General features: G+C 40.3%; 1 protein-coding gene, 2 long non-coding RNA genes and 1 pseudogene across 4 annotated transcripts; all 4 read left to right on the plus strand.

Annotated features, from left to right (window-relative positions):
• LOC112843445 (uncharacterized) lies at window positions 1–1,239 on the plus strand. The gene is made up of 2 exons (XR_003215775.1): window positions 1–57; window positions 165–1,239. It is a non-coding gene; the product is annotated as an uncharacterized LOC112843445 (long non-coding RNA).
• Window positions 1,240–1,986: 747 nt separating this feature from the next.
• On the plus strand, window positions 1,987–2,652 carry LOC112843446 (uncharacterized). Its single transcript, XR_003215776.1, has 2 exons — window positions 1,987–2,520; window positions 2,642–2,652. It is a non-coding gene; the product is annotated as an uncharacterized LOC112843446 (long non-coding RNA).
• Window positions 2,653–11,021: 8,369 nt separating this feature from the next.
• Window positions 11,022–12,684, plus strand: LOC109196380 (tripartite motif-containing protein 29-like). Of its 2 annotated transcripts, none has more exons than XM_025902105.1 (2): window positions 11,022–11,627; window positions 11,926–12,684. In XM_025902105.1, the coding sequence occupies exon 2, from the start codon at window positions 11,932–11,934 to the stop codon at window positions 12,682–12,684; it is 753 nt and encodes a 250-aa protein (XP_025757890.1). In that variant the 5' UTR covers window positions 11,022–11,627; window positions 11,926–11,931. The 2 variants fall into 2 exon arrangements, with proteins under 2 accessions (XP_025757890.1, XP_025757891.1); XM_025902106.1 differs by having other exon boundaries at window positions 11,022–11,145.
• Window positions 12,685–12,689: 5 nt separating this feature from the next.
• On the plus strand, window positions 12,690–14,011 carry LOC109196379 (E3 ubiquitin-protein ligase TRIM21 pseudogene; annotated as a pseudogene).
• Window positions 14,012–14,838: the final 827 nt, after the last annotated feature.

The following is a 14,838-nucleotide window of genomic DNA, read 5'->3' on the forward strand; positions in this document are numbered from 1 at the left end:
AAAACATGACTTTGATCTGCGTCCTCATCTGGACTCTCCTCTGCTGCTGCTTCACAGGTAAAGTCCAGAGAATCAAACTCCTCTCCTCTATCAACATCTGTCCCTCTGAAATGAAGCCCACAAAACCATGAAGCTGCTTTATGTTTTTGTCTCTGTATCCTCAGAGTCCAGAGGACAATATACACTGACTCAGCCTGGAGCAGTGAGCTCTGCTGTGGGAGACACAGTCACCATCAAGTGTAGGACGAGTTACAATGTTTATAGCTCCAACCGTTTAGCCTGGTACCAACAGAAAGATGGAGAAACTCCTAAACTGCTCATTTACCGTGCTAGCACGCAAGTATCAGGGATCTCAGATCGTTTTAATGCCAGTGGTTTAGACTCTGACTTCACTCTGACCATCAGTGGAGTCCAGGCTGAAGATGCAGCAGTTTATTACTGTCAGAGTTTTCACTGGCCTGTCAGTCAGCGTGTGTTCACACAGTGAAAAACAGTCGTACAAAAACCTCCCTCAGTCAGACTGAACCGAAACTGAACTGACTGCTGCAGCTGGAAGATACTGCAGAGACTGATACAGTTCACTGAGGACACACACACACACACACACACACACGCACACACACACATACACACACACACACACACAAATCTTTGCCATCTCCTTTAAGGACACAAATCTACAAGTTTCTATACAGAGAGCAGTACCAGGGATTTAAATGAAAGCACTCAAGAAGGTACATTCGGCACCGCGATCAATTGTTCTTTGTTGTTGCTCACTTAATTATGTAAAAGAGTAGAAATTTTGAAGGTCATGAGATAAAATCCACTGAACTTCTGACTTTCACATTTCTACCCCTTTACATAATTGACATTTAAACACAAAGGGAGTAACTGTTGGACACTTTGACTACAAGGACATTTGTATCTAGTTATTTACTTTGTGTTATAGTATCGGGCTTTTGACAGTCAGTAGGCTGGCCTTGTGTTCTTGTTGCCTGTCTCTTTCAGGTATCTAGCAGGTCAGATGCAGCACACCTGAGCAGGTGTGAGCCTGGTCCAGGTGTAATATAAAGCAACTGATTGAACCTCTGCTCGCTCCTTTGGTTTCTCCTTACTCTTGTGGATGCTGCTTGGCTGATCAAGAATTTGGTTTTGTCCTGGTGTGGTGCATTCAGTCATAAAACTCAGTCTGCTTTTGGGTTTCTCTACATTATTCCATTAAAATATCTTATTGCCTTCCAGATTCCTCCCGATCCTTTTGTTCCTGGCTGTAATCATACATTCACATTTTAACACTTTTATTTCATCAGTGTGCATAGGGAGATCATGCATATCAAGAAGACACTGCAGATCTGAAGGGCAGTCCTTGAGTCACATTCTTACATACTGTTGGTTACACCCTCAAGGATGTCACCCTATTACAAAGCATGTTATACTATTTAACTGTGAAACTCCCAGCTGCCTAAGGCTGTGGCTACTTCTGGTTTTAACCTATCTACTACACACTAGTGATTCTGTTTCTGTTTTTTTCTATAGAGCTGCATACACCCTCTCACACCTGTTACGCCTGTGTGTGGTCTCCCTCTTCCTTGGCACATCCGTTGAGCCAGGTTGTGACAGTCTAGTAAAAAGTTAGTTGTTTTGTCCAAATGAATTTATTCATTTTAATGAAGCTTGAGTTCAGCTGTGAGAATTTTTAAAAAAATAAAATCAGCTTTTCTAATATATTTTTTTAGTTTCTTTTAATTTCAGTAAAAGACATTTTTCTTTTTTTTATTTAACAGGATGCGTAATCGTGACCTCATTATTTATCAGTGATGTGATGCTGTTTCACTTGTGATACCAAGAGTTTATCTGGCTCATCATCCTTATCACTGGATGCTTCTTTAATTTTATGTACTTTCTTCAGGTCATTAACTTATCATCTCTTAACCAGTAGTTTTTCTTCTGTTTTTGAATCAGTTTTTTGAAAAAAGTTTTGTTGAAGAGCATTTTTCTCCAGATGCAGTCTAAAGTGTTGTGCTTCTTAAAGTTATGTGCTTGTAAAACGTTTTATACAAGAGTATTAAATGAGTTAGAATAACATGAATAAATTAACAGGTGTTTTACAAGTTAAAATGAAACAAATTTCTCTTCAATAGATGTCATAAAACATTTAATTATTCAGTTTTCATTGAGGGTAAAACACGCTGTTAGGTTGAGGACAGCTCCAGCTGATAATACATGGTGATGGTGATAATACAGTTAAAAATGTCCAACAATGTTTTCATTTGAAATTTATTTAAATCAAATTTATCTCTCCCCTACATGTCATGAATAACTTTTATTACTCAGCAGAGAACAGCTGCAGCTGACTGACTCTGTGTGTTTGCATATGTGTCCTGCCTCTCTGCTCACAGCTGTTAAGAGGCCAGTGTTGATCAGTGGCTGTCCAGGCCTTTCAGAGCCACTCACACACCAGCAGCACAATGATGATGTCACTGACTCTACTGCTGGCCACCCTGGGGCTCCTTGTTCAGGGTGAGACTCTCTGTGAAAACTTTGCTTCAGCATGCAGTCAACTCCACACTTCAAATTCAAGTAAATTTTTTCCAAGCTGGATTTGTCTCAATAACTCTTCTCATCTCATTAATAGTTTCAGGTTCATCAGGAAAATCATCCTGACTCAGACTCCTGTGCAGTCTGTTGTTCCAGGATACACTGCCTCTATCAGATGTAAATCCAGTTCAAGTATGGTTGACTACCTGCACTGGTATCTTCAGAAGCTCCTAAACTGTGAAACTGCTTTTTTATTTAGCTGCAAACCATCAGTCTGGGGTTTCTGATCGTTTCAGTGGAAGTGGATCTGGGACTGACTTCACTCTAACTATCAGTGAAGTTCAGAGTGAAGATGCAGGAGTTTATTATTGTGGACAAAGTGGTTACAGCTGACAGAGCTGGTTCACAGAGTGAAAAACCATCGTACAAAAACCTCTCAGCTGAAGAGGAACTGATCTGAAACAGCTGCAGAGAAAGTAAAGCACTGAGATGAACCATTAATACAGTTTGAGTTAATGACCAGACATCCACACTAAAAATATTTAATGAAATTAGACGTCTTTAACATTTTGAAACAATTCATGGATTCACGAGTTTTAGAAAAACCTGATCCAAACCTGTATAGAGAGAGAAACCAAAGTATGAAAGGATCCATGGTGAACATTCCATATTTAATGAACACGTTTTTAAAGAAAGACATGAATTTGTGTTTCCAAACCAAATCAGGTGTATTTCATGAAGGACAGAATATGGACCGAATACCCATTTCAACATATGGAACAATCAGTTATTATATAGACACAAATTCACATTTATCTGCAGTCTGTATCTCTATTATCTGTTTTTATTTCCTACTTATGTAATAATAGACAGTCCAGAGAAATATTCAGAATGTAAAATAAAGTTATAAAAATATATTTATATTGCCCCCCCCGCCTTTTTTATTAGTTTAGTGGTAGTTATAGAAAATACACTTTTAATGTAAAAGGAAACTTTGAAAAGTAATGACATATATAAATTAAAGTAGGATTTCCATACATTACACACACCCCACTTTGCAGTTATTTATTTGTAAAAAATGTTTGGAATCATGTATGATTTTCGTTCCACTTCTCACCACTTTGTGTTGGTCTTTCACGTGGAATTCCAATAAAATTGATTCATGTTTGTGGCTGTAATGTGACAAAATTTGGGAAAGTTCAATGGGGCTGAATACTTTTGCAAGCCACTGTATCATGAGTGGAAGATGAAAAGAAAGAACAAATGATAAAAGGGTACCCAACAGCAGGAGGAGGGGTCACTGATCCTATATAAGAGGAGGGTCGATATGCTCCGGTCTGCTGCTTTTTCCCTGTCTGTCCTTTTGTGCTTTAAGGCTCTACACCCCGGGAATGCTTTGCTTGCTTACTTTTGCTATGTCATCTTGCTGTATTGTACTGATTTCTGCTGTTCATATGACACTGTTCAATAAACTCTATTCTAAGAATTCTACTCTTTTCCAGAGGATCTTTATGAGGGATTTGATCTTAATTGGATCTGAAAACCAGGACCTCCACAGCGTTGGTGGGATAAGATTATCATATTGGCCTCAAAATTTGCGTCTGGATAAGACATATTAAGGCAGAAGAAGAAGGCAGGACAGAATTATTCAGGTCATTTACACAAATAGGTTTCTTAGCTTCTTTAGTTTACTGACTGACGGAAGCCATCATTTGAATTCCCTGCCAGGCAGCTCTAAGATCTATACTGCGCCTCCATTTTAGCCTTGTGATTTTGTTTTGTCTTCCTCATCTTATCTCATTTCATACCTCTCTAAAGACAGCTGTTTCTCATGAACATCTTCAGATGTGTATATCAGTTTTCTTTTTATTGATAATTGCTTTGAGTGTCCTGCAGGTTTTAGATCTCACCCTGGGTCAACACACCTGAATCAAGTGATTAGTTCATTACCAGGCCTCTGGAGAACTTCATGATGTCGAGGAGGTAATTTAGCCATTTAAATCAGTGGTGTTGGACCAAGAAACACATCTAAATCCTGCAGGACACCGGCCCTTGAGACCTGGAGTTGGACACTGCTGCACCAGAATAATGATAAGTAACTGGAGAGGCCTGTACTACTGGAGATTAGCAGAGAAACTGTTGAAGGACAGCTGACAACGCTGGCCTTAAGTTCCCATTGGCAGATTGCCTCTGATTGTGAAAAGGTGCGGCTGTCAGGAAAACTGCCCGGGGGCAGTGTCATGACCAAACATGGCGAGACTCTCTGACCCCTGACAATCTACTCCTTTATAAAGGAGTAATACAATGTTTGTGTACAAAATCTCTCATGCTACCCTTATCTGATCTTTACAGCACTCCAAACTTCTTGAAGTATATTTAAAAAGTCAAAAACAAAGAAACACAAAACACAAAACGATTTCCTTCAAAGTAAATACTGCCAGGAGGGTGAGCTGCCTTGGTGGAGATTTATGATCTTATAGGGCCTCTCGTTAGTGACAGACACTAACACTGCTTGAACCTCAATGATCTAATGATCATGAATTAAATTATCTCATTTAAAAATGATACAATATTGATTATTTCCAATTTGTTGAAAATAGTTTAAAATGGTGTGGAAACCATAATGTTGTAGAATTGTTATAAAATTAAGTGGGTTTAAATAACAAACATTCATAAAGGAACAATTTCAACACAAATTTGTCTAATTGGAAACTTTTAAGATAAGATATAAGATGGCCTTTATTAGTCCCACAGGTGGGAAATTTGTTTTGTTACAGCAAAAGTGCAGAGTTATGTAGCAGAAAGTAGAAAACACTGGAATGCAATAAAATAAAATAAAATACTATATACAATAGAATAAAATAGAATAGAATAATATATACAATAGAATAAAATAGAAATACAACTACTATATACAACTGAGTAGGAAAATACAAAAACACAACTTCGTCAGAAGAAGAATTGCACGTATAGCAGTCTTATTGCACATGTGTGGGTTTGTGTGTTTGATCAGCTGCAAAAGTCTTTATTGTGGAGTCTGACAGCAGTGGGGAGGAAAGACCTGCGAAATCTCTCCGTCCCGCACCGTGGGTGCCGCAGTCTCCCACTGAAGGAGCTGCTCAGTGCTGTCACAGTCTCATGCATGGGGTGGGAGATGTTGTCCAACAGGGATGACAGCTTAGCCACCATTCTCCTGTCACTCACCACCTCCACTGGGTCCAGAGGGCATCCTAGAACAGAGCTGGCCCTTCGGATCAGCCTGTTCAGTCTCTTCCTGTCCCCGGCAGAGATGTTGCCCCCCCAGCAGACCACACCATAAAAGATGGCTGAGGCCACCACAGAGTCATAGAAGGTCTTCAGGAGTGGGCCCTCCACTCCAAACGACCTGAGTCTCCGCAGCAGGTACAGCCTGCTCTGCCCTTTCCTGTAGAGGGCGTCTGAATTATGAGTCCAGTCCAGTTTGTTGTTCAGATGAACACCAAGGTACCTGTAGCTGTCCACAGCCTCAATGTCCATACCTTGGATGTTCAGTGGTTGCAGTGGAGGATGCTTGTGCCTGCGGAAGTCTACCACCAGCTCCTTGGTTTTACTGGCGTTGATCTGGAGGTAGTTCAGCTGGCACCAGTCCACAAAGTCTTGAGTCAGTCCTCTGTACTCCTTGTCGTCCCCATCAGTGATGAGGCCGACTATTGCAGAGTCATCAGAGAACTTCTGCAGGAAGCACTGGGTGGAGTTGTGGGAGAAGTCTGCAGTGTAGATGGTGAAGAGGAACGGAGCCAGAACCGTTCCCTGTGGGGCCCCCGTACTGCAGACGACCCTGTCCGACATTTTTCATCAATATTATCAGAAAAGGGATTGAACCACTGATAGAAATCATCAGACTGACCCAAGTCTCTGTGTGAGTCAGTCAGATCATTTCCATAGAGAGGCACTTTGCATCAGCAGCACCATGCTCCAGTGCTCTGGGAGAGTTTATAGTCCTGAGAGTTGAACACTGGATGACTGACAGCTGTCCTTCATCACAACAGAAGCCACAGAAATCCTCCTCATCAAAAACATGACTTTGATCTGCGTCCTCATCTGGACTCTCCTCTGCTGCTGCTTCACAGGTAAAGTCCAGAGAATCAAACTCCTCTCCTCTATCAACATCTGTCCCTCTGAAATGAAGCCCACAAAACCATGAAGCTGCTTTATGTTTTTGTCTCTGTATCCTCAGAGTCCAGAGGACAATATACACTGACTCAGCCTGGAGCAGTGAGCTCTGCTGTGGGAGACACAGTCACCATCAAGTGTAGGACGAGTTACAATGTTTATAGTTCCAACCGTTTAGCCTGGTACCAACAGAAAGATGGAGAAACTCCTAAACTGCTCATTTACCGTGCTAGCACGCAAGTATCAGGGATCTCAGATCGTTTTAATGCCAGTGGTTTAGACTCTGACTTCACTCTGACCATCAGTGGAGTCCAGGCTGAAGATGCAGCAGTTTATTACTGTCAGAGTTATCACTGGTTAAACAGTAAAGCTGTGTTCACACAGTGAAAAACAGTAGTCCAAAAACCTCCCTCAGTCAGACTGAACAGAAACTGAACTGACTGCTGCAGCTGGAAGATACTGCAGAGACTGATACAGTTCACTGAGCACACACACACGCATGCAGACACACACACACGGGGGGGTTATTCAATCATAAATGAACACATTAAAAGTGATTTTTACCCGATATAATATAACCAATAAAAAGTAATCAAATATATCAAAATATGACAACACATGACAAATTAGAGTGGTCGTCTTTTACTTTCAACTGTGCCATGTCTAACAAAATGAAAAAAAAACCTAAAACAAAATAATGACTCTGGAAAGCTGGTCTTTGGTCCACCCATTCCTGGGAAATTTGAGACTTCCATGGTGAAGGCACAGGCTCCTCGACACGCAAACAGCTGCAGGAGAGAGAAATCATGTAAATGTATTTGCTCGGGTGTAAATCACCCAGTGATAATGTTCTAGGGTTAAAAAAGTCAAGAGGTAGCAAAGTGGAACAGTTATTTCAAAATTTATTCTGACCTTTGACCTCAGTTTCTTACTAGATGATATCAATATGATCTATGATTTGTTAAATATGAACAATCAGGTAAGCAAAAAAAGACTGTCATTAACATATTTGAAATTAAACTCAATACAACTCAAAGAAAACAAGAGGTCTTATTTTAAATAATCTAAACATTTGATGAAACCTCACCCTGAGACACAGCCAGTACCTGCTGAGGAGCTTTCAGTTACAACACATGAGCTTCCTCAGCAGATGGAGGCGTCCATTTATTATTGACGTGTATGTGATAAATATAGGATTCCTCCCAGGATACTTTTTGCCTGCATTCATTCAAATCTTGTCAGCGCTGAAATATCAACCAAAATATGTACAAAAAATGACCAAATCATAAAGAAGAATCGCACTAAACCAGGTGTGGGCAAGTAATTTTTCTAAGAGGCCATCAGGACCATGAACGCAAAAGGAAAACAAAAACAGGGAGCACAAAAAAAGCTAAGAGACAGTTCAGGGTGTTGGCACAGCCACAGGGCGAGACAGGAGGGGCACTCGTTTTGGAGGCTGGTCAGGCCGTGGGACAAGACTGAGAGTCAGAGGTGAATGACTGGGACAGAGCAACTCAGGGGGCTGAAAACTTTGGAGGAAAAAAAACTTTATGGAAATGTAACAAATATAAACCTTTTTTAAAGTTCTATATTTTCTATTTCCAGTGAGACAAAGATTTTAGTCTGAAGACAGAATCAATAAACACACAGCCTCAATTTAAAAACAAATTCACTGTTTGTCCATTTTGTTGGCCAACATTAAGACTAATTTAAAGAACAAAATTTTAAAAGTACATAATCATTGAAGTTTTGCGAGTGGATTTATTTGCAGGTGGAAATATTTGCATAAAGCTGGAACGACAGTTAGTTCCATAAATATTTGGACAACTTTTATCTAATTTTGGTTCTTTTTATTACCACAATGAATTTTAATTTTAGTAATCTTAAACACTTGTAAGTAGGGATGGGTATCGTTTAGGTTTTATCCGATACCGGTGCCAAACTGGTACTTTTGAAACGGTGCTGGTGCTTAAAGGTGCTCAAACCGGTGCTTAAAGAATGGAGAACACAAACTTTGTCCAAAAACCTCTCATGTTCAGCTGGTTTTTTTGTAAAAAGATAACAATGTTAGCCTTTTCTGCAGCTATAGGGCATATATGGTATCACTCTTGGCTGGAAGCAGTGCTTAAACAATGGAAAAAACACAAACTTTGCCCAAAAACCTCTCATGTTTAACTGTTTTCCACTTTTTCTTTGATCATTTTAGCCTTTTTGTCCAGGGTGAAGGGAGTATCTGCCATCAAACAAGAAGACAGCCGCATGTAACTACGACGGTGTTTGCTAGTTCACCTTACATGCATTAATGTAATAATGTGGTTAGCGTACTCAACGTTAATTACACACGAACAACATGAAGCTACTCACACAGAGAAGAACGGCTGCTGCTGCCATCATCATCCGTCATCATTTCTGCTACGCTGACAGGGCTAGGGGCCAGGACTCTCCTCTTCGGGTTTTTGGGGGATGTTGCTAACTCCGGGTCCGATAACAGGCACCACACCCGCAGTATATGTGCACGGTGTGAGGTCTCGCTGCAAGCTATCAAACACGGCGCATTTCTCGGCTTTAAAAAAAAAACGCTATGCGTCGCCAGGTGTTTCATCAGATTTGAGGTGTTACCTCCTTTGACAGTATCACAGTATCAGCTTAAAGCACTTGTTGCAGGCTGCTGAGTTTGCATCTTTTGCTGTGAAGTACAGCCAGACTTTTGACCGCTTCGCCTTGGGCATTTTTAATCTGTAGCTCTGCTCTAAAAGAACGTACGTACCTGGCCCCGCCTACTATCCTCGGAAACGTAAAATGATTGGCTAGAATTGGCTCAGGAAAAAAAAAGCACCGAAATAAAGCACCGAAATGTGCGCTGCTTTTCGGTCTGGTTACTACCGTTTATGTCAGAACCGACACCGGTACCCATCCCTACTTGTAAGTAAGTAATTGTAAGTAAGACTGTCAAATCTTACTTACAATTACACGAGAAATTAGAAGAAAATTAACTCTCTGACTTCTCCAAGAATTTGTCTTTTTCATTATTGCTGTTGTCTCAGGTTGGTGTCACGATGACGCCTCCTGTTGTTAAATGTGTTGTACTGCTATTACTTCTGTTACTTAAACGCAATTTAGATTATGACAGGTTGGTGCTGAACATTGAGATGACAGTTATTTCAACATCAGTGTAGGTCTCACAACGTTATGGATCAGAGAGGGAACACTGAGCATTTCACGTCTCTTTACAATAAATGAATCAGCGCTAAAGATTTTAATCAGTCACCTCACTTCCAGTGTTTCATTGTGACTTATTTACTTTATTTCAACCCTCAAGTCTGGGATTTCAGTTCATTTTAATGATAGATAATCTGGCAATAATGAGCAATCACTTTATTAACAGTCACTAAGTGAAAATCTAAAGCACAAAAAAAAACTGTTAGACAGCGTTAGACAGTTCAGGCTTTTTTTCTCTGCTCAGTCATTTCTGCAGTGTTGCTGTAAAGTTACTCCCCAAGTGATCATATAGAACACAAATATAAAAGTGGACATGGAGAAAAATGTGAAATGTTTCTTTTTCGCTACATTTTCTCAGGAGTTTTGCAGTTTAACAGGTTCATGCTTCCAAAGTGCTTTCACCAACACTGGCTCTTCCATGCTGCAAAAAAATCACATTAAATCAGAACATTTTAAACTCTGCTTGTTTCACATGTTTGTGTCTGTGATCATGTCTGAACCTGCAGAAGGAAACAAACCTGAAAACAGAGGTGCAGTAAGAGGCGGAGCGAGACGAGACAGACAAGATTCACCTTAAAGTTTGTGGATGACAGAGGTGCAGTCGAGACACATCTCTGTGCTTCTCTCTGAAGAAATCAGAGTTCATAATTTATTTCACAGAATCTGACCTGAATCGGATTATTGGTGAGTCCACCTGATATTTATTATGTTTTAAGCAGAATTAACAGAAAACTTCCAGCTTTCATCAAACAGGAAGTGCCATTCATTTATGTTTATTCATTTTATTGTTATTTGTAGCAAAAGCCAGTGTCAGAAACCACAGTCTTATCACGATCAGGTTTGTGGAGTGAAGTTTGTAGTCTGCTGATGCAAATACAGAATGCAAGAGATGGAGGTGAACATAATGCGAGTCTTTAATACTGTTTAGTCCATCCATTCATTCACTTCTGCTTATCCTTTTCAGGGTCGCGGAGGGCGCTGGAGCCTATCCCAGCTGTCTTAGGGCGAGAGGCAGGGTACACCCTGGACAGGTCGCCAGTCTGTTGCAGGGCTAACTACTATTTAGTTCAAGGACAAAAAAAAAACAGTCCAAAAAACACAAAAATCAACAAAAAAAACCCCCAAAACAAAACAGGAGCCTTGAAGAATAATAGTCTCCCAACTCAGGGAGAGAAAACACCAGGAAGCACATGCCCAACAAGGAATGATGGGAAACTGAGACAATAAACACAAAAGGTAATGAGGCAAGAGGAAACAGGTGGAGCAGGAACAAATCTGGGATGATGAGACAAGAGAAGTAGAACACAAAATAAAGCACTGTGACAAAAGACTATCAAAATAAAACAGGAAGTAACTATTGGAGACAAAAGACTCAAAGATACAAAACTGACAGACCGGACACAGAGAAGAAAAAGGAAACAACAAGACACTATACAAAATAAAAGTTGAACATGCTGAAAGCAGCCAAACACTGAAACAAATACTCAAAGAATAATGAACAATGAGACTGAGAACCAGGATGTTAAATAAAGACAAGAATTTAAAGTTTGTAATCGAAAACTGTGGATCCAAAACCCGGGACCGTGACACAGGGACCAAACTCAAATATATCTACAAGCATCATCAGGGGATAGGCAGCTATTTGCATTTGTTGATCTCAGTGAGGTCATGAAAACACAGGACTTGAATCATCAACCTTTGTGTCTCTGCCAGAAAAAGTGAGTCACCAGGAAGAAGTTTGGTTTGATTTCTTGCCTTTCATTGCTTGAGGCGTAGCTACCAAAGCTAGAAAAATGATTGCTTGATAAATTCTAAAAATAAATCATTTTATAATTTTCAGAGTCACAGGGGGCAGAACTAGAATCCTTCCTTTGACTTTTCATCAAACACAGTTTAAATTACACAATTTAATTCATTCGATGTAAAAGACCCACAGAAAAAAGTCTGTTTGTTGTTAACGTGAATGGGGGATATTCCTAAATGTATAACTGTTAAATAATCTTCTGACTTCATCAGAAAGCCATGATGAGACCAGAGGAGCTCCTAAACACCCTGGAAGATTTAACAGACAATGAGTTTGAAGGCTTTAAGTGGCGCCTGCAGCAGGGCGAAGTCCTTGCAAGTCGACCAACCATCAAAAAGAGCCGACTGCAGACGGCAAAAAGACGGGACACCGTGGACCTGATGGTGCACACCTACACTCTTCCTGGAGCTGTGGAGGTGACCAGGAAGGTTTTAGAAAGAATCTGCAGGAATGATCTGCTGCAGAGTTTGTCTGCCAACTCAGAGCAACAAGCTGCCGTACCAGGAGAGGTTCCCTGTGACGTCTGCACTGGAAGCAAACTGAAGGCCCTGAAGTCCTGCATGGTGTGTCTGACCTCCTATTGTGAGATGCACCTGGAGCCTCATCTGACAGCTTCACGTCTGAGAAGACATCAGCTGGTAGAGCCTGTGGAGAACCTGGAAGGCAGGATGGGTATGAAGCACGATAAACCTCTGGAGCTGTTTTGTAAGACTGACCAGACATGTGTCTGCACGCTCTGCTCTGTTTTCAAACACAAGACTCATGAGTTTGTTCCTCTGAGAGAAGAATATGAGGGAAAGAAGGCAGAGCTGTGGAAGACAGAGGCTGAAATTCAGCTAATGATCCAGAAGAGACAACTGAAAATTCAGGAGATCAAAAAGTCAGTAAAGATGAGTAAAGATTCTGCAGAGAGAAAGCAGAAGGTTTGCAGGTGTTCACTGCTCTGCAGGAGTCTGCTGAGAGAGGAATGAAGCTCATGAAGGAGATTGAAGGCAAACAGAAGACAACAGAGAAACAGGCTGAAGGTTTCATCAAGGATCTGGAACAAGAAATCTCTGAGCTGAAGAAGACAAGCTCTCAGTTGGAGCAGCTCTCACACTCTGAAGACCACCTACACCTCCTCCAATGCTTCTCATCCCTGAAAACTGTTCTACCCGCAAAGGACTAGACAGAGATCAGAGTTCATCCACCTTCATATGAGTGAACTGTGGTTAGAGCTGTGGCTCAGCTGGAGGAGAAACTCAGGAAATGCATGAAGAAGAAGCTGCTTGAGGCTGAGCTGGAGAGGGTCCAGCAGTATGCAGTGGATGTGACTCTTGATCCTGATACAGCAAATTCTAGACTCATCCTATCTGATGATGGAAAACAGGTGCATTGTGGTGATGTGAGGAAGAATCTTCCAGACATCCCACAGAGATTTTCGCCATGTCCTAATGTTTTAGGAAAGCAGAGTTTATCTTCGGGCAGATTTTATTTCGAGGTTCAGGTTAAAGGAAAGACTGCATGGGATTTAGGAGTGGCCAGCAAGTTGGTCAACAGGAAGGGAAAAAATCACACTGACTCCTCAGGATGGTTTCTGGAGTATAGGCTTGAGAAATGGAAATGAGTACAGAGCTTTTGCCAGCCCTTCAGTCCGTCTCTGTCTTCAGTCTGGTCCTGAGAAGGTGGGGGTGTTTGTGGATTATGAGGAGGGTCTGGTCTCTTTTTATGATGTGGATACTGCAGCTCTTATCTACTCCTTTACTAGCTGCTCCTTCATTCAGAAACTCCACCCATACTTCAGTCCCTGTCTAAATGATGGTGGTGAAAACTCTGCTCCTCTAATCAACTGTCCTGTCAATCAAATCGAGTCAATCAACAGATTTTATTTGATGAACTGATTTATTTTTATTGAAGTGAACCAATGAACATGTTTAGTGTAAATACTCTACAGTTTCCATGTTTTCTATAGAATCTGAATATTGTGGACTCTGATTTACGTTTTCATTTGATTCTCGTGGAATTTGAAGCAAACAGAAGCAAAAAAATGAATCAGGAAATTTCCCCACTAAGTGATTATAAAATATCAGAGAATGAATCACAGAAAGCTTCATTTAAGAATAAACGAACAGTAACCTTGTAACTGTTAACAAAATGAAACATTACACTTTTTGGTCTTTTGAAATTGATGTTTGAGACTGGACTGTTTCAAACACTGAAAGTCAGAGATCTTTACACTGTGTGTTGATTTGTTACCGTTTAATATTTTCTTAACCTCTTTTAAAGATTTATATATAAGATGCCTGTTGCCTTATATAAATAATTGTGAAAAATACAGCACAAAACGACTGCTTATTTACAACACAGTCTCCATCACAATAACAACTCAGTTCATTTCAATGCAGAAACCTTTCTTCTGTGAGTAAACAGCGCCCTCATGTGTTGCACAAACATGACAAGAACACTTTCTTGCAAATATTCAAATGTATTATGGAAAATGTATAATGGAAGGAGATGTTTAGAAATTTCTACGCTGAGTTCCTGCTGTATTGAGCCTATCCATTTCTTGATTTAGTCCAAGGTTGAGGTCGCCTCCAAGAACAAATGTGCCATCTAAGTGTTCAGAGAGTGCACTGAAAAAACCGTGAAAGAATGAGGGATCATCAAGATTTGGACCATATATACTTACAATACATGGCTTTTCATCAAGTATAAATAGTTTTATGATTAAGAATCTGCTCTCTGGATCTATAACTGTATCGAGTACTGTGAAATTAATATTTTTATGTATTAAAATTGCTACTCCCCTTTGTCTAGAATTATAACAGGCTGAGAACACATTAGGAAACTCAGGTGTTTTAAGTTCTTTTAAACCTCTAAGAGGTCTGTGGGTCTCTTGTAAAAGGACATCTGCCTGTAGTTTTTTGAGTTGGTTAAATATTTTTAACCTCTTTTACCTTTGAACATTGTTAACATTGTTCCATAAAATATACACACAGACAGTTTTAAGTCAGTTCACAGTCTCAAGAATCTCTATAATCACCATACTGCTTTATCTGACCCACACCAGTGGATCTAAAGTCCATCTCTATTGATACAAGTCAAATTTGACCAGGAACAGCCTCAGTGTACAAAGATCTGTACAG

Source organism: Oreochromis niloticus, linkage group LG22 (genome assembly GCF_001858045.2).
Source record: "Oreochromis niloticus isolate F11D_XX linkage group LG22, O_niloticus_UMD_NMBU, whole genome shotgun sequence".
In the NCBI taxonomy this organism is placed as follows: Eukaryota; Metazoa; Chordata; class Actinopteri; order Cichliformes; family Cichlidae; genus Oreochromis; species Oreochromis niloticus.